Source organism: Dermochelys coriacea, chromosome 4 (genome assembly GCF_009764565.3).
Source record: "Dermochelys coriacea isolate rDerCor1 chromosome 4, rDerCor1.pri.v4, whole genome shotgun sequence".
NCBI classification, from domain to species: Eukaryota; Metazoa; Chordata; order Testudines; family Dermochelyidae; genus Dermochelys; species Dermochelys coriacea.
In genome coordinates this window covers 59,586,068-59,608,167 of record NC_050071.1, presented here as the reverse complement: position 1 = coordinate 59,608,167, position 22,100 = coordinate 59,586,068, and the positions used below count along the sequence as shown (strand labels likewise).

General features: G+C 39.2%; 1 protein-coding gene across 8 annotated transcripts in view; it reads left to right on the top strand.

Annotated features, from left to right (window-relative positions):
* The window catches only part of LRBA (LPS responsive beige-like anchor protein), a 555,352-nt gene that overhangs the window by 90,716 nt on the left and 442,536 nt on the right, over nt 1–22,100 (top strand). For all 8 annotated transcript variants that reach the window (XM_043513125.1, XM_043513123.1, XM_043513124.1 and 5 more), the window contains exons 17-22: nt 2,035–2,132; nt 7,615–7,707; nt 9,371–9,479; nt 10,036–10,117; nt 12,361–12,484; nt 12,793–12,985. In XM_043513125.1, the coding sequence (XP_043369060.1) occupies nt 2,035–2,132; nt 7,615–7,707; nt 9,371–9,479; nt 10,036–10,117; nt 12,361–12,484; nt 12,793–12,985 (699 nt within the window). The remainder of the gene's footprint in view (nt 1–2,034; nt 2,133–7,614; nt 7,708–9,370; nt 9,480–10,035; nt 10,118–12,360; nt 12,485–12,792; nt 12,986–22,100) is intronic.

Sequence of the window (22,100 nt, the reverse complement as noted above, 5' to 3'; positions counted from 1 at the left end):
TGATTTAAACACTATGTTTAATAATAGATTGAAGTTCATTAAGGTAGTAAGTCAAAGTAGTTTCCTATGCTGTTCAACAAACTAATCTATCAATCAGAAAAACAGATGGCAAGAGTGATTTAAAGTAATCCTTATTTTATGCCACATACGAAATATTTTTGGCTTTATTTTTCACTGCTTTTATTCTGCTTCTTAAATAAAACAATACATTTAAAATCTGAATTAAAAATAAGAATGTTAATGAAGTCTAAGAGAAGCTTGTAAACTTAATTGGGAAAAAATGTTGGTTACCATTGATATATCTGCATCTTCATATTTTAGCACCAGGAAAAGGCACTTTATGCCAGATGTAACATCAAAGACAAGGAAAATGGGACCATAAATCTAACTGAACTAATCTCTTTAAGGGTGCTTGAAATGGGTAAAATAAGGAATTAATTGAATTTCACTTCAAGCAGTACAGATTTATTTTTCTTTTGTGTTTACACCTATATTTATCCTCTAGTCTCTACTCTGGTACTGGATTGAGTGTGCTTGGCTGCAGCATGAAATAAGCAATCCAATCCTTCTCCTTTATGCAGAAATGATAATCTGGGTAGCAGCAAAGATTTATCTACCTGGAGATTTAATGTGTGGCAAGCTGGGAGGTGAATCTACACTGTGCTAGTTTGCTATGCAGTAGTTGACCGTGTGGACTCTGCTACCAATCACTAAAAGTTCCTTAGTCAAAGCACGTTATGGAACTTCTGTGCATGGTGGTAGAGTCCACATGGCCAATTACTGCTTGGCAAGTTAGTCTGCTGTCCTGGCTTACTGTGCATGAAATCTCCATGTAGACAAACCCTGAGAATGAAACAAATCACGGAGCCTTCATTCAAATTTTGTAAATGGAAAGGAGAAGTTAGCCTTCCACTCTTCCTCTTTTTTAACCAGATGAGCCAGTGTGGTCTAAACTGAGAGCCAGGGTAGTTGAATGCTTAATGAAGTAATCTTTTTCTCTTAAGTGGTTTAGGTACACAGATGTTAATCAAAACAAAGAAAACAAAATATTCTAAACACGCCATGGGTCAATAGCCCTACCCTCTTCATCAGGCTAATCAGCCATAACATCTGTGAGGTCATAATGTTGCCATACCTTAGAAGGGCATAGTCTTCCAGGATATACAAGACCCGAGTGTCTAATGTATAAAATGAGCAGGACATTTTTGTTGAAAAAGTTGTGAAGGTAGTTTTTTATACATCATGAAGAATAAGAAATGGGCACAAAAGTTGCATTTTATTTCTTTGTAGGTCACCTTTAAATAAAAACAATTTACTTTGGAACAAATTCGCAAGCTGTGGTTAAATATATGTGCCTCAGACAAACTGCTAAAAAAAAAACTTTGCTAGACAGGTGATAAGCCTAAATTATCCACTCTTAGTATTGCCTGAGTTCTCAAAGTTTTTCATAGTGTAGGCCACCTCTTTTTAAAAAAAAAAAAAAAAAAAAATCTCATGAACCTCCACCCCTTGGAAAATTTGCTTTGTTTCTTTGTTTTGTTCTGTTTTAATTCACTGAATGGGCGAAGTGTGTGTGTGTGTGTGTGTGTGTGTGTGTGTACACGTACGTATGTACGTACATAAATGTGCATGGGAGGAATTGCTGCATAGTCCATTCCCTGTCACATATGCATAAATTTCCCACTACATACGAAATGATGCAACTTTACCGCCACTATGCACAAATCAACTAATTCTATTACCTAATCCATTCTTAATTTTCTTGACCCTTTAATTTCCCTGTACCCTTCCTGTTCCTTAGTACTCTCTCCTGGCTCCTTTGAGCCTGGCCCTAGTTATGTGGATTCTGGTTTAACTCCCTGGCCCTGCTCTACAGTTTACAGCTACTACCTAGAGAACTTCCTTGGTCCCAAAACAAGGCCTGGATCATACTGAATTATTTGCAATGACTTTTAAAATTTAGAGTAATGTTCTAATCTAGCAATTTAGCTACTTAATTTTTAAATTCAAATTCTGTGATTTATTTTTTATCAGGATGACAATCTAATGGATGTCTTGCAGTTACTTGTTGCTCTGATGTCAGAGCATCCCAGTTCTATGATTCCTGCTTTTGATCAGAGGAATGGATTACGGTAAGTTAAATTTCATGTGTAGGCAAAAGAGAACGATATTTTGATGACATTGCTATGCACTAGAATTCCCATGCAACCTTGAGTCATTTCAGTCCTAGTACTGCAGCTGTAAACGCCTTCTTTTGGGTGATTTTTGTGTTCTCTTGGCCAGAGTTGACACTGGTTTTATTACTGATGAATTGTTAATGCCTCCAAGCTGTCAGTCGTGCTCAGACAAGTAGTGGTCAGTTTATTGTGTTAGTCTATATTTGTATGTTAATCATTATCCATTAACATCTAGCCTGAAACCTCCCTTTCCCCGGCAATTCACTGAGAATTTAGTAATGGGCCAATTCCAGCTAAACTAGTTAACAGATTTCTTCTGATCCTTGTTAGCTTTTTCACTATTGAAAAGTTGTTGTTTTCCCTCCTCCCCCCCACCCTATGCTGTGTAACCTATGGTTGGCAACTTCTGTTTACATGTAGAGGCCATGCTCAATATGTTGAGAAATGCTGTTTCATGCTATGGTGAGTGGATAGTAGTAGTTGAGGAAAGTAGCTATTTCTAGTAAAGCCCAGTAGAAGAATTGTTAGGAAAATGGCATTAAATTACAGTTTTGATTTTATTTTGTTGCTCTCACTGGGTGGCCTGATAACTGAACTTTTCTAATTTAAAATGAATCCTGTATGGATATCAGGGGAAAGTGTGAGCATACAACCAAATATAAGAACTGTTCCTAGAAGGGTACTTGCAGCAGTAATCCACTTGTTATATAAAGGTGTAGTCTCAGTTCATACATTTTGTTGCAACTACTGGTTAATCCTGGGTTTTACCTTTTTCCCCCAGTTCCCCTATGTCAAGAATCATGCAGTCATGTTCATAATTGTTTCCACCCTCTTCTCAGTGCTAGTTATTTTATCGGTTTTGTTCAGCTTTGACTTCATTTGTATGGTAATGTTATGTTCTGGGAAACTAATAAAACCTCTAAATAATAAAATATTTGAATGCCATGTCAGGTCTCTTACGTATTGTATTTGTTTTTACTTAACAACTGGCAATAAACTATTTTCTTTTTATTAAATAGCAGAGGGCAGCTCTGTATGAATAGTGAGTCGTCTGTGAGAAATCTTTGTTTTTCTGTCTCATTTTTTATATTCCTTATTCCTGTACTGTCTCCAGCCATTTAACTGGCCGATTATATGTCTAGTGCAATTGATCAGAAAATTTAAAAAGATGAGTTAAATGATACTTTCCATATTTAAAATATTTTTTTTCCCCTCACATAGGCTGTATAGATATTTGGGTGTTTTTTCTTAAAATTCAAAAATAACATATATATTAGTTCAGAAATAACTTGTATGGAAGTTTAATGTTTTCCATTATACTGGATAGCCCTGATGGTGTCTTGTAAGCTGCCATCTTGTAAGGACAGAGAAAATTGGGCTGTGTTATCTTCCTCCATCTTTTGTACTCTGCTGCTGGTATCCCACCTGCCTAGCTGGTTACATTCCACAGCTGCTTCACCCAGGTTGCTTGGATTTGAATCGCTGCTGACTCTTCACCCTCTGATTCTGGTACTGAAGAGAAGGGGAGACTTTCTTCTTTTGTTTGGGTTTGTTGGGGACAGCCGAGGTTATGGAATAAATTTATTGGGAAGGTTGGGGTATGTAAACAAGGCAGTCTATTTTATTTTGTTCTTAAAAGTATCCACAGCCAGGTGTAGGTATGTTAAGTAAAATTGTCCTTTTCATTTGTTTTGATACTAGCAGAAATGCTTTTGAATCTTTTGAATTTTTCCTTAAAGTTCTAAAAACATATTTTCATAAAAAGAGGCACACAGCCCAAAATGTTCACTGTACAGACTGTGTGGGACTTTGTCATCTGCATTCTCGTAATGAATATAATTTCATGGAACATTAAGGAATTAAATAATCCATAAAAACAATTTAAGAGCTTATCTCATCTGGACAGAAGCCAAGTGTGGTTGATACAAATTCAGGAAATCTAGTGAATACCATAGACAACCAAACTAAAATCAAATGGGTTGCAGGTATGTCCCGATGGTGGTGACGACATTGGAGCAATCGTAAGATATTAAGTGTACAATTGAGGACAGAATTTATCCTCTCAGGACACAGTTTTAACTTATTAATTGTAGTATAGTAGTGTGCAGAGGGCATGGCCACCAGACCAATCATTATCAGCTGGCACAGTGCCTATACTCAGCACTTTCCGCTATGAGACTGCTTTCAGTTGCTTATAATATTGCTAAATTTTAATTATATGGGCTACATTTTTTTATGTCAGGTGTCTGCCTCAGGCTGAATTGTTTTATTTGGAAAAATTTAGGAAAAAAATCTATTCAGCCATTTCTGAGAAGGCAGCAGGAACTGCATGCCTAATGATGAGGATAAAAAGAAATAATTAATGTATACCTTTCCCCTGAGCCCCCATCCTTATTGTGCACTGAGTGAGGTATAGGTCCTGCAGGGATAAATAGTAAGTGACCATCTAAAGATCATGGTTGCATGGGCAGCCTTAATTCTGGCATTTCCTGATTCTGGCATTTGTTTCTTTGGTATATATTTTCATATAGGTTTTTCTGGTATATTACTTTCTCAGTGTGACCTAAAAATTATATAAGTTTTTTTAATAATTAAGAAAGGAATAAGCAAAGTGCTCAGTGTCCATTTGTATCTCATATGAATGATGCAGCATATTGCCCTTAAGCAACATACTGGGGCATTGATTGAGTGCTAGCTGAGATGGAAGCATGAGTGTTGCTTGTTTTCCAGTTAAAATTTTGAGTGAGAAGTTCAAATATAGATATATGCTCTGGAGTAATACTTGGAAACTCTGCACATAGATTTCTCATCAGTATATTTGCATGTTGTCACTTTTTAATTATGTGACATTCGAACAACAACGGATTGTTCAGAGCTAACCAGCCTTTTTCCCCCTTGAGCAGGTATTGTGAGGTTAGGGGACCAGACGTCCTGTTTTTAAAGGGATAGTCCCGTATTTTAGTCCTCCTGCAAGTGGTGTCCTGACTTTTTCTAAAAAATGGGCAAATTGTCCATATTTTCTGTCATCCCCCGCTCCCTTTTCCTTTTCCCCCACACCAGTACTGGCTGCTGCTGGCCACATTCTGGTGTGAACCCTGCTCGCCTGGCTGGATCCCTGCTCGCCAGCTACTTGCCCACCAGCGCTGTGGGGCAGGTTCCAGTGGCCAACAATGGGGGTGGATGTGCAAGGCTAGTGGCAGGGTGAAGATGCAGCATGTGGGGCTGGCTGTTCCCCCTGCTGGTCCATCAGTGCAGCCCCCATTCCATTTGTGGCTGGTGCTGTGAGCTGTGTTGGCTGGTGGCAGGCACCAGGCAGTGGCAGGCTATGTGTTTCCTCTGCTGCCCATTGGCCCTTTACGTGCTCCCCCTCTCACTTTCCTCTTCCCAGGTTGCCCCTTCGCTGCTGAAGCCCTGCTGGTTTTTTATATGCCCCCTGGCAGGGCGCATCCCACTCCCAGCACTGTTCAGAGAATCAGCCCCTGGTCAGAGCACTCAGCTCACCAACAGCCTGGTTGGCAGGCTCCTTCCTTCCCCACACTGCCTCTGGCTGGGTCGGCGTCCTGGGAAAGCCCTGGGAAACCTCCAGCCCGGTGCACTGGCCAAGAGGAGCTGAGCTCTGCATGTGTCAAAGCCCTGCACAGCGCTGGCATGGGGAAGCCTCTCTGCCCCTCAGCTAAGCTCCGGAATGTCGGGTGCGGGAGGGAAAGCAATTTCTAGTCTGTTCATACCCCAAACCTGCAGGCTCCATAGCAGCCCCCGGGGCAGGGGCTTAGCACCCTCTGACCTCCTCCCTGACCCTGGGTCCTGCCCCCAGGGAGCGCAGGGCTGCTCCATCCCCTGACATCTTTCCCTGCTGGCCAGGTTTGCTGAAGCCCCTGCCGTCAGGTTACCTGGGCCATGGTGCACAATTATCCTTAGGGCTTAACCCCTTCCTCCCCATGCTGTAGCCGGGACACAGGACGTGGCTGGCTGGGTTATGTCGGTGGCCAGCAGCAGCCTGGAAGTGTTATCTGCCTTTCGACATTGTGTGGGCAGGAAGGGACAAGCTGCTTCCAGTGCGGGGGATGGGGGGAAGAGGAGGGGGATGAATTGTGCAAAGACATGGGCCAGGTCATCCTCCTCTTCCCCCCACCCCCCATCTGGAAGCAGCTTTCATCCCTTCCCTTCTGCACAGTGCCGAAAGGTTGCTGCTGGCCACATTTTGGTGTGAACCCTGGCAGAAATCTGGGGAGGGGGGGCATGTGACCCTGTGTGCCCCCCCATGGGTTACCATGGGAAGTTACAGCACCAGGTACCAGGAGAGGCAGGTCCATCCCAGGTGCCCAGCCAGGCATGGAGGGCGGAGAGCACCAGATAGGGAGGGTTGGGTCAGTTGGTCACCCCACTGTGTGAAAGAGGTGTATGGGAGTGTATGTGTGTCCCCTCTCCCTGTGTGTGTATGTGTGGGGGTGGGGGGGATAGGGGTGTGTGTCATCTCTTCCTGTGTGAACCCTAAAGTCTTAAAGATAAGAAGGTAAATAAAAAGAATCCAGCTACACAGTATTTCTTTTTAACAGGGGCTCAGTCAACTAGATATTGTTTGAATGTTGGGACTGCATAGTTCTGATTGATTGCTGTTGAACTCACTTGGATATGAGTAATTTTACTAGGTGTCCTGTATTCAACATAGGGACATATTGTCACCCTATGTAAGGTACAATGCACGTTCCAGAGCTAATAGGAATTTCTTTATGGTAAATTCCATTGTGATCTGAAGAAAGATCAATAATACCTTCTATCTTCCAGAAAGAAGGGGGAGTATACGTGCATATGCAATTCTGTATGTAAGACAGCTTTGCTAAGATTCTAATGTGTTGTTTCATTAACTTTGTTTTTTATTAAAAAATCTGAGGTGCAGAAACTGGTGTAAGTGTAATGAAAAGAATGCCAGCTGACGTTGTTTGCCATCCTTCTGAAAGCTGTCATAAAGGACTAGCAAGGGATACAAATGTCAAATACTAATGCTGTTAGCAAACGTCCACCCATATATGAAACTTAAGCTTTCTGCAGCTAATCTGTAGCCAGCTGTCTTGACAGTACAACAAACATAATTTGTTTGCTTTTCTGTACTGTAGCCTGAGTGAGATATTAGCCAAAGACAGATTTGAGTACTGAAATTACAATGACCTTTTCACAGATACTGTTTTCATATCAATTGATACTTTTAGGGACTCTAACAGAATTTGGATTTCAAAATTCCCAAATATAACTTAAAAATTTTAGTACAAATCTTGTACTAAAATGTCACCATATTTGTAAAAATTATCAATATCTGTCACTTTAATTTGAACCAAGGTACAAACTTGTCTGCAGTGTGCTTCAGTTAATTTGTCAGTGTGGAAACTCTCTCTTGGTTGCTATTTCAGGAAATCTTAGTGTTTTGTTTGTTTTCATTTAGGGTTGTCTACAAACTTCTAGCATCAAAAAGTGAAGGGATCAGGGTACAAGCTCTAAAAGTGATGGGCTACTTTTTAAAACATCTAGCACCTAAGTAAGTATTGGTTTAAATCTGAAGAAAAGGTACTGTTTCTGTATATGTTGTTATACATATTTAAAGTGTTCTGTTGGCATGCAGCCAGAATACACACTTCAGCCCATAGTAGCTACTGTTTTCTTCAGTGTCATTCAGTTTGTTTTTTCATAGTCCATTCCCTATCTAGTGGAATTACTCACAATTGTGTCATAGCATCATAACAGACTCTCCCATCAAGCTTACCTAGTGATTTGTGACATGTCAGTTTATATGTTTGTTTTTAACACAACCTGCTTGCATAGTTCCAACTAAATATATAGTAATAATTAGAATAGTGAGATTAGCAACAAATATTACCAACTCTGGACTCAATTTAAGGTATCTTAAAAGTGTCTTATTTTATCTTTATTTTAAAATTGGCAAAAACATTAAGGTGAGTATTTGCAACCCAGCACTTTTGCTATATGCTTAACAAAGTACCTCTGACCAATTATGTGATTTGAAACTTAACCATGGTAAAATACTTTCTTAATGAGTTGATGTTGCCAGAGCTCAGATCCAAAACACATAGGTATTCAGGATCTGTTGTTGGGCATACAGCAGAAACATTTCTGTAAATATTCACTTTGTTCTTGCCAATTTTATAGTGAAGATGAATAAAGTAAGGGATTCTTAAGCCACCTAAACTGAGTCTGGGGTTAGTAACTCTAGTTTATCTTTAAAATTAATCCATCATAACTTACTTTTGCTGCTCCCCTTTTCTTATGCCCCAGCCACCCAGAACACAAATACATAGCCACCTGGTCTCTATTAACCTACAGACATCTGTCTGTAATTAGGACTTCCACCATGAGAAGTGGCAAGGAGAATGAACTTTACATAGGTCTTCAATTTTTGTCTTGAAATATTGGCCCTTAGCATTTATTGTTGATCTTGGAAGTTATATAGTTGTCCAATTGCAGCAGAAAGTACAACACTAGTTGTACCAATTTATTTAAACAGTGGAATTTGCTGCAACTGTAGTTAACAGATTGCCAGCTAATGCTCATAATCAAGTAATCTTTGTGAGCTGGGGGAGGGTTGTGCTCTTCCCTGTATCATTATCAAGGGTCCTGCAAGGTCTGGGTCCGGCTTTTTGGGCTGCTGGTGGTCGGATGTTGGCACACAATATGTGAGTGGCCCCTGTCACAGGCTGTGTCAACATTGCAGTCATAGGTGTGACTGCAGCATGTGTAGACATACCTGCACTAGCTTTGGTCTAGGTAATTTAAATACCAGAAATAGTGAGAGCACAGCAGCACAGGCTGGATACCCAGGACTCTGGACATGTATTTGAGTGGCTGACGTGTGCTGCTGTGGCTTCCAGGCGATTGTTGTTCAAGCTAGCTAGCTTGGATAGGTCTACATGTGCTGCAGCCACAGCTCTGATTGCAGTGTAGACATACCCAGAGGCTCAGAGACTGAACCATCCAGTAGTCACACTTTCAGCAGTTCCCAGTGGGCGGCTTACTTGTTAACTTTGGGAGATAAGGGTTCCTGTGTCCCAACTTCCCCAGAACTGAGAGGCTACAAAATAAAATGCTGAAACACTTTCACCAATTTAGCACTGCTATGGTGTACACATACCTAACTAGTTAGAGATGCCATAATTTACTTTATCTGCCTTCCTGTGTTATTTTAGGAGAAAAGCTGAAGTCATGCTTGGACATGGATTATTCTCTTTGCTGGCTGAGAGGCTGATGCTTCATACAGGCTTAATCACCATGACCACGTACAATGTCCTGTTCGAGGTAGTAATAGACTGTAGTTAGAATCCAATCTTCCTAATTACTTAGAAGATGTTATAAAATTGCTTGCATGTTTGTGCTGATGTTTTCCAGATGATGCTAGAAACATAGCTAAGGATGTAGTAAAGTTTTCTGAAGCTTACTGCTTTGGAAGTTCTGCTTAATTTAGATATAGAAGTAGCTCATTGTGAATCATTTTAAAATAACTGTTAAATTAAATGGTTGAAGCAGATACTTTTACACTGAGAGCTTCATTCCACTTGAGATCGTGGCTTAAGGTTGTTGTAACTTGATTAAATTTAGGGGAACTCTTCCACTATAATTAAAATACCAATTGTGTATCTCAGAAAATGCAAAAATTGGTGTTAAAAATAAGATTGATTCAATTACTAAAACCTATGACAAGGAAACTTCTGTACAATTTTAGCACTAAGATGATATGATGATGAGCACTGTAGAAAACCTTATGATAAGCAAGGGATCAATCATTCTCTGGCAAGCTTTTTTAGTGAACATTGAATAGCTGGTCTTACACTGTGTTTCTTCCTCCTTCCCTCAGATTCTTATTGAACAAATTTGCACTCTAGTAATACATAAACAGCATCCTGACCTAGATTCAACAGTGAAGATACAAAATCCTCGTAAGCATTATATATCTTTTAAATTACATCACTGTTAAACAAAAAATGTTTGTCATTTAAAAAAACAACAGCTTATTAATTACGTCCAGCAGTCTGAATTGTGGTCTGTTAGTTTTACAGAGTCATTCATGCAAGAGAGGAGATAATGCATGTTTAGTTGGAGTTAATTGGGAAACATGCCTGTCTCCAGCTTTTTGAAAGACCTTTTGTGTATCTATATGTATACGTAATTTAGTACTGACCCTTTTTGTTATGTGGTGGTGATAGTATGAGACGTTTTTTCAAGACTGTTATGCACAGAGTATTTTGATTTCATACATTTTCAGGTTTCAACACAATTCCGACTGCATTATTTAGTGATGTCAGACTAAATTACATGAAGTATGGAAGTAACATTCATCTTAAATTACGGTCAATGCAGAAACTCCTGGATTTGGAGTGGAAGAAATGTATCTGCTTACTATATTGTTTAGGGTAACTTTCTTTATAAAGAAAAATCCTGATTTGAGACTTTAGATTTCAGGACAAATTTCTGTTCTTGAGATGTGTGTATTGATATAATCTGTTTGTGATATAATGAAGTTATAGTATTCCATTATTCATAGAGAAATGTAAATTTTCACTTTTAAAGTTGCATTGTCATTTAATATATCGTATAAAGATGAAGATACCTTTATCTTCAGAATCTGGGGAAGGAAAATAAAGATGGAGGAAAATGATCTGTGTTGAAAGAACATTGTAAGCTGGTAGATGTAGTCAATGTATGGAGTGAGAATTGATGTCGTCTTGGTGGTATAGAGATGGGTTGCGTTGTCGGTTTCTAAACCCCATATACTCAGTTCATTCAAGTTGACAGAGTCCCTGTTAGATTAACACAGACTTCCTAGAACTGTTACCGAGGAGTCTGGACTCACTCAGGCATGTAAGGAATGGTAACTTTTTCCTGAGTGCACTCAGAAGGTCAGTGCTTATATTTTATTAAATAGGGAAAATGTTTTTGAAACTTTAAATTAGAAGCTGAATTGAAACTGTGAAAGTGGCTAGACACAAATTCTGACCTATTTTGTCTGTTTTCAAAGTTAATTCAGTTTTTTCTTTAAGTAACAAAAACAGTGGTTTTCTTATCAACCCCACTTCCGAAAAATCAGAATGTGTGTCTGTATTCTGCCCTCCCCCATAAATACTGTATAAACCAATGTGTGTACATAGGGGGTGAAAAATTCAGCAAAGATGCAATTTTTTTTTCAAACTTCCATTGTTTCCGCTGAAACTTATTTTTAAGGTTGAAAATAAACCCTTAAGATTATATAGATTCGGTATAATTGATATTCAAAGAGAGAAACTTAGAGTATACCTGGCTTTCATGTTTATTTACAACATGATTCATCAGCTGGTATGTTCCTAGTAGGGTGACCAGATGTCCTGATTTTATAGGGACAGTCCTGATATTTGGGGCTTTTTTTTTTTTTTTTATATTGGCTCCTATTAACCCCCAACCCCTGTCCTGATTTTTCATATTTGCTATCTGGTCACCCTAGTTCCTAGTCTCCCAGAGAACATATTTCTTAAAGATGGTCAGTAAATATCAATATTTCCTTTTAAACCAGTCATTTGTGACATAGTAGGCATTAGATTATTAAACCCTGATCATCATTAATTCCAACATTTTATATAATGGCCTAACTCCACTCCCACTGTGAACTAGGCCAACACTGAAAGCATTTGTAAACAGTGGTGCCGGCAGCCTTATGCCTGGTGCATATCATTGGCAGGGGCAAAGGGGCAGTTTGCTCTAGGGCCCTGTTTTGAGGGCCCCCAAACTGAGTGGGGCACAACCCCATATGTTGGGTTGCAATGCTACTCACTGAAATTTGGCCTGTCCATCCCTGCAATTATGATGGAGGGTCATCTGGGCCAAATGTGAGTGGCTAAATTAAAGTTGTGTGTACCATGTGAAAAATTTCTGGGTGTGCCCCTGTTGGAAAATCCCACTGAAGGGGAATAGTCATGGAAGTCTTTGAAATAAACAAGCAATATAATTCTTCTTTACTCAGATGCATCTTTGACAATGCTGGAGATACTTTTCTTTCTTTGTGTAAACAAATATATTTTTACAAGTTAGTGTTTCATAAAGAGACTATCTTACCAAAATGTTTCCTGTTAGTGAATGTAGTCTAATAAGCTCCAATACTTGATGTGCTTTATTTCTAGTTTTTAAAATTTACTTGTGAACTGTTTTACAGAGGTATTGAAAGTAATTGCGACTCTACTACGTAACTCTCCCCAGTGCTCAGAAACTTTGGAGGTTCGTCGAGCTTTTCTCTCAGACATGATTAAACTTTTTAATAACAGCAGAGAAAATAGGAGGTAAGAGGGCTCATTGTGTGCATACAAAGACCATATGTAAATAACAATGTCTTACAAATCTGTCTTCTCTTAGGACTAAAGTAAAATAGTCTCATTAGGCAACCATGTCTAGGCCACATTATTTAACAAATGCTGTATTCTATTAGGCTTATACATGTAATGCTAGAGAAGTTGCATGCAATAGTGTTTTTACATATGCTAAATTCATCACCTGATATGTGTGGTCTCAAAGTTAATGATCTTTGTATGTTTTAATATGCTTGTCCATTTTGAGATGTGATTTAGCAGCAGGAGTATGTGTTTTGCAGGAGCTTGTTGCAGTGCTCAGTGTGGCAGGAGTGGATGCTTTCTCTTTGCTATTTCAACCCCAAGAACTCTGAAGAACAGAAGATAACTGAAATGGTGTATGCCATTTTTAGAATCTTGCTTTATCATGCAGTCAAATATGAGTGGGGTGGCTGGCGAGTTTGGGTGGATACACTGTCAATCACACATTCAAAGGTGAGCGTTTCCTGGAAAAATATTCTGGAAATTGTAATAACTCCCCCCCCCCCCCCCAATGAAATTTGGAGCCTTTAAGTATTGGATCAAATAAAAAAAGTCTTCTAGTAGAAATAAGCCATTTGAATAAGTAGAAATTCAGTAGTTTGAATAGTCTATAATAGCATATACTTCAAGTTTAGTGTGTATGGCTTGTATAGCATATTTTAAAATTGAATGACTTTTTGTTATCAGAATACTTTAATCACAAAATTCTTTCTGTTGCTGGTGATGGTGTTCACTTGTAGTAAAAGTGGCATTTAAACATTTCCTAGGGCAGGTTAATCAGAGTTTCAATGTTGTTTTAATGCTGGATTTCTGTGCATTAATAACAGCATGAAGTTTTTAAACACAAGGTGGCGCACCTTATCTATGCATAGACAAAAAATACCTTTTAGTAACATCAAAAGGCAGTGAAACAAACTCACAAAATTAAGGAAATCAGAGTAGAGGCTGACAATCCATCTGGTAAGCCATGAAGGGAGACAGGAAGGTAAGGAGGCTGAAGGAGAATCCCACTGAACGAATACAGGTGCCAGCCTTCCTTCTTTCATGGCTTTTGTTGGCTTGTTACAACCTGAACAACACTGTAAAACACATTTTATTAATAACTTTTTTTTTTCAAATTGAGATACAGAACTAAAAAAAGCAATTACTTCATTTCTCTGTCCCTGCACCAAGAAAAGAAAAAAGTCTAATATAAAAAGCTGTGGAATTTGTGTTATGTGTTTTCAGACTGGTAAATTGTAAATTACATACTTTTAAAAGTGGTCTCTTACCCACTTATAGAGGACATATAAAACTGCATGTCTTAATCCCACATTACTGTCCTTACATGAGTTAACTTCCTCCCAGAAATTGTCAATCTAATTAGACCACAACAGCACTACTGGTTTATCTTGTATATCACTGATTATTGATCCAATAAACAGCTCAATAATCTATTGTGTGGTGGTTATGTGTGAGAGAGAAGAATAGAAGTCCATATACTAAAAATGCTTGCAAATATTTAGTCAATGAACATTTCATGACATTATAGGTGCAAAGGATCTGGGGCCAGATCTTAATCCATGCCAAAATGTGGCGCCAGTGACATAGTGGTGCATTAATCTTTTGCTATGCCAGCTCTATATCAAACCCGAAGAGTTCCCATCAGCATAGCCGTGTTTAATTGGAGTGGGCTGCAATCTGTGACCAGTGTAAAGGCCACTGAAGTTTTGTGAAAAGTTAGCATACTTTTAAGCAGCTCTGAGGCTGCTTTAAATTTCTGGGAATTGAACCAACCATTGGCTGCCCCCAGGATTGGGGTAAGCAGAAATGTGGCATAAAGCCACCCCTTTGCCTGAAGTTTGCCCATGCAGCTTTGGCACACTAGAGGAGTATGTCCCTGGTTTCTAAACAATACCTGTAAAAGTTAATTTATTAACTTATGGTTGTTTTGAAGTTTTTGTTTGTGAGATGTGCGTGGAGAAAGAAGGCAGCAGTCTGCAATGAGAACTAATGGTTGGTAAAGTTAAACATAAAATACAGTGTTAAAATCCAAACACTGAAATGGATTTGTGGTCACTAATTATATATTATTTCATACCTATAACTTAAAATGGCTAACCCAGCTATTCCAGAATATGTAGAGAAAACCCAGATGTTTGTAGGAGACCTGGTAGGGGCTAAATATTTCAAAACAAATTCTGGATGAGTTATAAAATCTCTGAAAACAAGATCTTGATGATGCAAATTCTTAAAATGGAATTGGTTCTAGTTATCTGAAAGGGCTTTTTTTAAGAACATAAGAATGGCCCTACTGGGTCAGACCAAAGGTTCATCTAGCCCGTATCCTGTCTTCCAACAATGGCCAATGCCAGGTGCCCCTGCGAGAATGAACAGAGCAGGCGATCATCAAGTGATCCATCCCCTGTTGCCCATTCCCAGTTTCTGGCAAACAGAGGCTAAGGACACCATTCCTGTCCTTTCTGTCTAATAGCCATTGATGGACCTATCCTCCATGAACTTATCTAGTACTTTTTTGAACCCTGTTCTAATCTTGGCCTTCACAACATCCTCTGGCAAGGAGTCCACAGGTTGACTGCATTGTGTGAAAAAATACTTCCTTTTGTTTGTTTTCAATCTGCTGCCTATTAATTTCATTTGGTGACCGCTAGTTCTTGTGTTATGAGAAGGAGTAATTAACACTTCCTTATTTACTTTCTCCACACCAGTCATGATTTTATAGACCTCTATTATATCTCTTTTTCCAAATCCAGCTGATTTTCCAAGTCTCTTTTCCAAGCTGAAAAGTCCCAGTTTTATTAATCTCTCCCCTTATGGCAGCCATTCCCTACCCCTAATCTTTTTTGTTGCCTTTTTCTGAACCTTTTCCAATTGCAATATATCTTTTTTGAGATGGGGCGACCACATCTGCAGGCAGTATTCAAAATGTGAATGTACCATGAATGTATATAGCGGCAATATAATATTTTCTGTCTTATTATCTATCCCTTTCTTAATGATTCCCAACATTCTGTTCACTTTTTTGACTGCTGCTGCACGAGTGGATGTCTTCAGAGAACTATCCACAATGACTCCCAAGATCTCTTTCTTGAGTGGTAACAGCTAATTCAGACCCCATCATTTTATATGTATACACCTCTACCCTGATATAATGCGGTAAAGCATTTCCTCTCCTCCCCCGTCCCTCCCAGGCTTGTGCAAGCTGGGAGGGAGGGGGGAGAAGCGGAGTGGTGGTGCGCTCGGGAGGAGGCGGAGCGGAGGTGAGCTGCAGGAGAGGGGGGGCGTGGGGAGGGCTGCAGCAAGTAATCCAGGGGGGACGGGGCCACAGAGGAACCGCTCCCACCCCAGCTCACCTCTGCTCCGCCTCCTCGTGCCGCTGTTCCGCTTCTCCCTCACTCCTTCCCTCCCAGGATTGCCGTGCCAAACAGCTGATTTGCAGCAAGCCTTGGAGGGAGAGAGGGAGGGAGGGAGAAGTGGAGCGGCGGCACGCTCAAGGCTGGAGTCAGAGCGGAGGTGAGCTGGGGCGGGGGCGGGGGGCAGCAGGACGGGCAACTGCCAGTTTGTGCTCTGCACGAACAATTTATCTCCATGGTTTCTCCAGCCCCGGAGCACCCATGGAGTCAGCGCCTATGGCGGCAGCAACATGCTGCTATGAGTGGTGTGTAAGGGGGCCAGGCCGGGGCCATTGGGTTGGATAAGTGTCAGAGGGTCTTGGGGGGCAGTCAGGGGACAGGAAGCCGGGGGAGTTGGATGGATTGGGGGTAAGATAGGGGGCAGGGCCAGGCTGTTTGGGGAGGCACAGCCTTCCCTACCCGGCCCTCCATAGCAAGTTTGGTAGAATGCTATTTTACATATAACGCGGTAAGATTTTTTTTGAGTCCCAAGGACTGCATTGTATCAGGGTAGAGGTGTAGTTGGGATTATCTTTTCCAGCGTGCATTACTTTGCATTTATCAACATTGAATTTCATCTGCCATTTTGTTGTCCAGTCACCCAGTTTTGTGAGATCCTTTTATAGTCTTTGCAGTCTGCTTGGGACTTAACTATCTTGAGTAGTTTTGTATCATCTCTAAATTTTGCAACCTTCCTGTTTACCCCTTTTTCCAGATCATTTATGAATATGTTGAATAGGACTGGTCCCATACGAAATGGGATACCATACGAAATGGGATGTGAGGTGCTTGAGCCTCCATCCCACCCTCCTGTTGCCCAGGTTCCAACATGAAGCAGGCTTGCAGCCAGGAAATTCCTATTGAGGGATCCTCAGCTGTGGAATAGACTTCTAGCTTCACTTTTCCAAAGCCCAACATTTGTTCCCCTGGGGTTTTGTTTTTGCGTTGCAGGGGAGGTCAGTGGTGGGGGAGAAGAGAGATGAGCAGGTGAATAAGTGGAGTGGGTTGCAGAATGTGTTCCGGGTTTGAAGTAATTAAACAAGATCTGGAATAGTTCAGTCTGTTGAATACTGGGCCTAAAAAGTTGTCTTCATAGTCTCATGCTGCAAGAAGTAAGATTTTTTTTAAAAATAAATAAGACGGTTAAAACCTTATTCTGTGTATTTTCAGATTAAATTAATTTTTGGTAAAGGTAATCATTACATTTTATACTGCAACTAGTGATATAAGGATAGAGATGATGACGTGTGTGTGTGTGGGGGGGGTTTGTGCCTTAAGTATTGATATTAATATTCAATTGGTTATGAATTCTTAAACTTGTTTTTTCCTAATTAACTTACATTTTGAATACTCTAGTATACACTGATTTTAAAAAGTCGTAAATTACCAAGAATCTTTATATTGTATGACTTTATAATACTGTGTAGAAATAATTCAGCTGGTATATTGCTAGATGCTAAATGCATCACTGAGTTGTTTGATTTCTAGCATGCTTTCAAAATACTATGGAACCAGCAATCATAGAGACCCAAATATTTTTTTCTTAATATTGTTGAGGAAATAACCAGTTTTTTTCATTTAATCTCTAATTGTAGGGCATGCTTATTTTTCCCTTTTACAGCCCTTTGCACCCCCCCCCCCCCCGCAATTTATAACACCATTCTTCGATAAAGAACTTGTGTATAACGGACTAGTGTTGCAGAATTGGATAGGTTTTGCAGAGCTACACATCAAGATACATGCAGCTGCTATAAAAAGCCAAAGAAACTCAATTGCAATTTTATTGTCCAGTTTGATAGATTTCCTGCCACCTTTGTAGCAGGGAAGCTGTTTGTCACTGTAAACCTCTCTTCCAACAGCTGCACTATGCCTTATAAGCAGCAATGGTTTTTCTAGCATAATTGCACTACATTGGTTTCTTTGCTCCCAGAATTTAAAAGGTGTGGGTATCCTTTTTAAAGCTGAATTTCTATGTCTTGCTCATGCACTGCCTTGATTTTCATATGATATCTTTGTGCTATTTCTTCAAAGCTGAACATGATTTACCAAAAATTATGGTTTAAAGCGAGTCTTACAGTTTGATGAAAATATTCAGGAAAAATTTAGATCAAAACCCAATTTTGTTAAAGTATTTTTTCTAGACTAATAGATATGTTAACTATATCCTAAACTTAAATCTGTCTAGATCTGTTACTTTACAAAAAGGACCAATGGCTTCATGGTTAATAATAGGAAACAAGTAAAGAATGGTGGATAAGTTGCCTTCTTGACCTTTCAATTTCCCCAAGATTTAAAGAAAATAATGGTTTATACAATATAATACACAATCTACTTGAATGTTTTAAAACATTGAAAAGTGTGAACATTTAAGTATTTCAGGTATTTTGAAATATCTTTTAATTAAAAAAAGTTGTCATGTTACCAAGTAACCAAATTAAAGGTAAATCATTTGGATAAGGAAATATCTTAGAATATTTTAATAAAATTAATGAAGTTTGCATTAATGTTATGAATCGATAAGTGGTCAAAAATACTTCCATTTGGAGACTGAAGTTGTATCGGTTTTAATCTGTATGTGGAAATGTTTCAGAATATTGTTTATTAATCTGAATAAAAGGGGATTTGATAATCCTAATCAAAATAAACATGAGTTTTAAAATACTGTTTTGTTTTTTTAATTTCTAAGAGATTATTCTCTACCCAAATAATAAACTAATATTTTAATTGGCATAGATAAGACGCTGAATACATCGTTTTTGTATTTCCTCTTTTTGTGCTCTAAAAAAGGGATTCCCCTTCAAGAAGAGAAAAAACTGATTGTATCACATAGTGAATTCAATGTGCCTAGAGTTAAGCTGAATTATGTAGCTGGCATGGCAGTGGCAGGTATAGAAAAACTGGAGAGACAGGTCAGAAAAAATGATTAGGTCATTGGAGTAATAGATTTATGTAGGAAGATTAAAAAAGCTTAATATGTAAGGGAGGAAGCATCGTCTAGTGGAATGAGCAGGGGGCTGGATGTCAGGATCTCCTAAATTCGAATTCCAGTACTCCCCCGAGTTACTATGAGGTCTTCGGCTAATTGCTTAAAATACGAGTTGCTTAATGTTTTCCCATTTCTAAAATGAGAATAATATTTAGCTACCTGACAGAGATGTGCTGAGGAATAGTTATCTTGTACAGTATCTTGATCTAAAATGCTGTTTAACTCTTCAGCAAGGACTCAGTGATTCATGATAGCTGTTTACAAGCATTGGAATTGTGTAAAATGGAGTATGAGGATTTTTTTTTAGGGTAATGCTAAGGCTAAGTGATGTGAGGCTAAGTAGGAAAAATGGTATGAAATTAAAAAGCAGAATGTTTAGACTGAATGTTGGAGTAGGGGAATGAGTCTGTAAAGACTCCACAAATGTAACTTTCAACTTTCCTTAGAAAGGTGTATAAGAATTATCTGATATTTTCATACTATTAATATCTGTTAGATAAATGGTTTTTCAGCTCTTCTATTCTGCAACTGCTTCATGAGGGAGAACCTCTGCTATCCACCTGGCCCCACTGGCATACCTCTCAATCTGCCAAGGCCCACAAATGGGCCACAATGTGTGATAAAGGCCAAACCTGAGAGGGGAAGACTAATTATTCATGCAGCAAACTTAAAATGTGGGATTAATTAATTGAGTGTAAATCTCTCTTTTTAAAATTTCAGTTTCATGATTCTTCTGATGTAAATAATTTTCAACAACAAAAATTAAGGGGTTGCCAGATTTGTGTGGAATGCAAGTTATGTTGGAATTTAAAATATGGGGCCTCCCTGAAAGTAATGTATGTTCAGAAAGTATGGCTTCTGGCGCCTTCCCCCCTCTTTCCCAGGTGAGTCCCCTGCTATTCCTGGGTATGGATAGAGGGGCCTACTTACTACCAACTTCTAAGTGTGATGGGAGCTCTAGCCTCAGCAGGAGTGAGTGGGAAGCAGGAGTACAAACCACGCGGAAGAGCCCTTTGAGAAGCAGCATCCATGGTGGGTGGGGAGCTCTGTGCCTCATTGGATATACTCTGACCACTGCATTTGGGGAAAAGAGATGTCCTGGTCAAAGTTGCAGGAAAAGATTTTTGGATGTAGAAAGTTAGACTGAAAAGGGCAGGGAGGGCCCCTCTGCTGAGCTGTATTTATCCAGCTCAGGGCTTTTTCTCCTGTCAACATTGGTTCTCCACTTGTAAGGTAACTCCAGTCTCTTCATGTGTCAGTATATTTATGCCTGCATCGGTAATTTTCACTCCATGCATCTGAAGAAGTGGGGGTTTTACAGATGAAAGCTTATGCCCAAATACATCTGTTAGTCTTTAAGATGCCACCGGACTCCTCGTTGTTTTTGTGGATACAGACTAACACGGCTACCCTTCTGATACTCCAGAATCATAGCATCTCTCTCTCTGACCAGGCAGTCAGTGACTTTCTGCTCTGGCTGGTCCAGCAGTCAGAAAGGTTTCCACTCATTCTAGAAAACTGACCCTTTTAAGGCACTCTATGTCCCTTCAGCTTCTCAGAGTATGTCTACGCTATGGAGACTATATTGATATAGCTATGTTGGTAAAGCCCTCTACTGTAGATGTAGCCTATAACTGAGAGCAGTTTTTCACCACCTTCCCAAATGACATTAGCTACATTGACATAGTTGTGTCTTCACTTGGAGTTTTATCAGCCTTGTCTATATGTTAGTTAGGGATGTGAGGTGTTTTTTGTACCCCTGACCAACATCATAATGCCAGTGTAATTTCTCAGTGTAGACCAAGCCTCTACCTCTTTGTTTTTAAAACCCTTCTTTGTCACTTCTGTTTGTTTCCTTCTTTTCACTCATTTAAAACCTAGCTGTGTGGAGAAAAGCTGGAGAAGAAACTGGTTTCACCAAGGATGTGGACGTTTTGTTCTGTTTTGGCAAGATCTATTCTGGTGGTGATAATTATTAATGACCATCCTGTTCAGAGACAGGCTCTCAGGCACCACTTCATCTTCATAGCACAAGCAGTATGAGACAAAAGAACAGTGAAGATCATCACAAGGGTTTAAACGTAGAGTTCCAAATCCAAAACAGAATTTGTAAGTTGTACATAGATACATTCCCCAAATCACAAGAATAGCCAACATACAAATTTAACTTCCATTTAAATGAAGACTTTTTATTAGTCAATAGTGACTGATATTTGCCATTCAGAATAACTTTGTCCTATAATTCATTTGCATTTTGAGTGTAAACATAAGAGAAAATTAGTTTAGAATATAGTTTTTTCCCTCTGTAAGAAGCTTGCTGGGGATATGGCAAAATGTGTTCTTTTGAGGAAGGTTGTGTGGAGGTATTAATGTATATAGTACCTCTGTCCCTTTTCTCTGACTGATTCATGAAGTGGGATTGGTATTGGCAGGTATTGGTGCCTCCAGTCAGAGTTGTTTCTTGCATGGAGTGGAGAGTTTCCAGGCCTCAGCTATTAGCATTGCTGCTAGGAGGGAGGAAAAACAGGTTAATAAAGCTTTCTGAGTAAAAATAGTAAGATATATTGGAATTATGAACTGTTTATTGATGGGGTTAGCAGCATAGGAACTAGTTTACAATTAGCCTTGCTACAGACAACAGTTCTGTTACTGGCTGGTTGGCCGGCCACCTCCCTCCACTCCTCAAAAATGCATATATTGTGTGTGTTGGGGCGGGGAACCTAGACTAAATCTTAACACACACCTAAAGTGCCTCTTTTACATAATAGTTTTAATACAAATGTTAGTCATCTTAACCTTTTTGCATGCTAATCTTCTTGTCTGGCAATTAGTAAATGTTGAATGTCAAATTAAGTTAAAATTAATGGCAGAGGAGAATGTTGTAGTTATTAGCTCACAAGTGTCTTAACTAGTAGTGCGTAGATGTGCTTTCCAAATGACTATGGATTAACCATCAAATGATTGTGAAGATTAATGACTGGCCTTTTAGTTTGCTAATTTAGAACAATTTCTGATAATTAATTGTGAATGATCAGCTTTACAGTTGCAAATGCTTTAAGGAAAATAAAAAAATGACTGAAGATAGGTGAATTTAAGTTTTTCAGCTGGCATTTAGCTTTCATATTGTTACAAGTTTACATGAGCTAGTATTTATATCTTAAAGTTAAGTTAGCTCTGTGCTCTTCATATT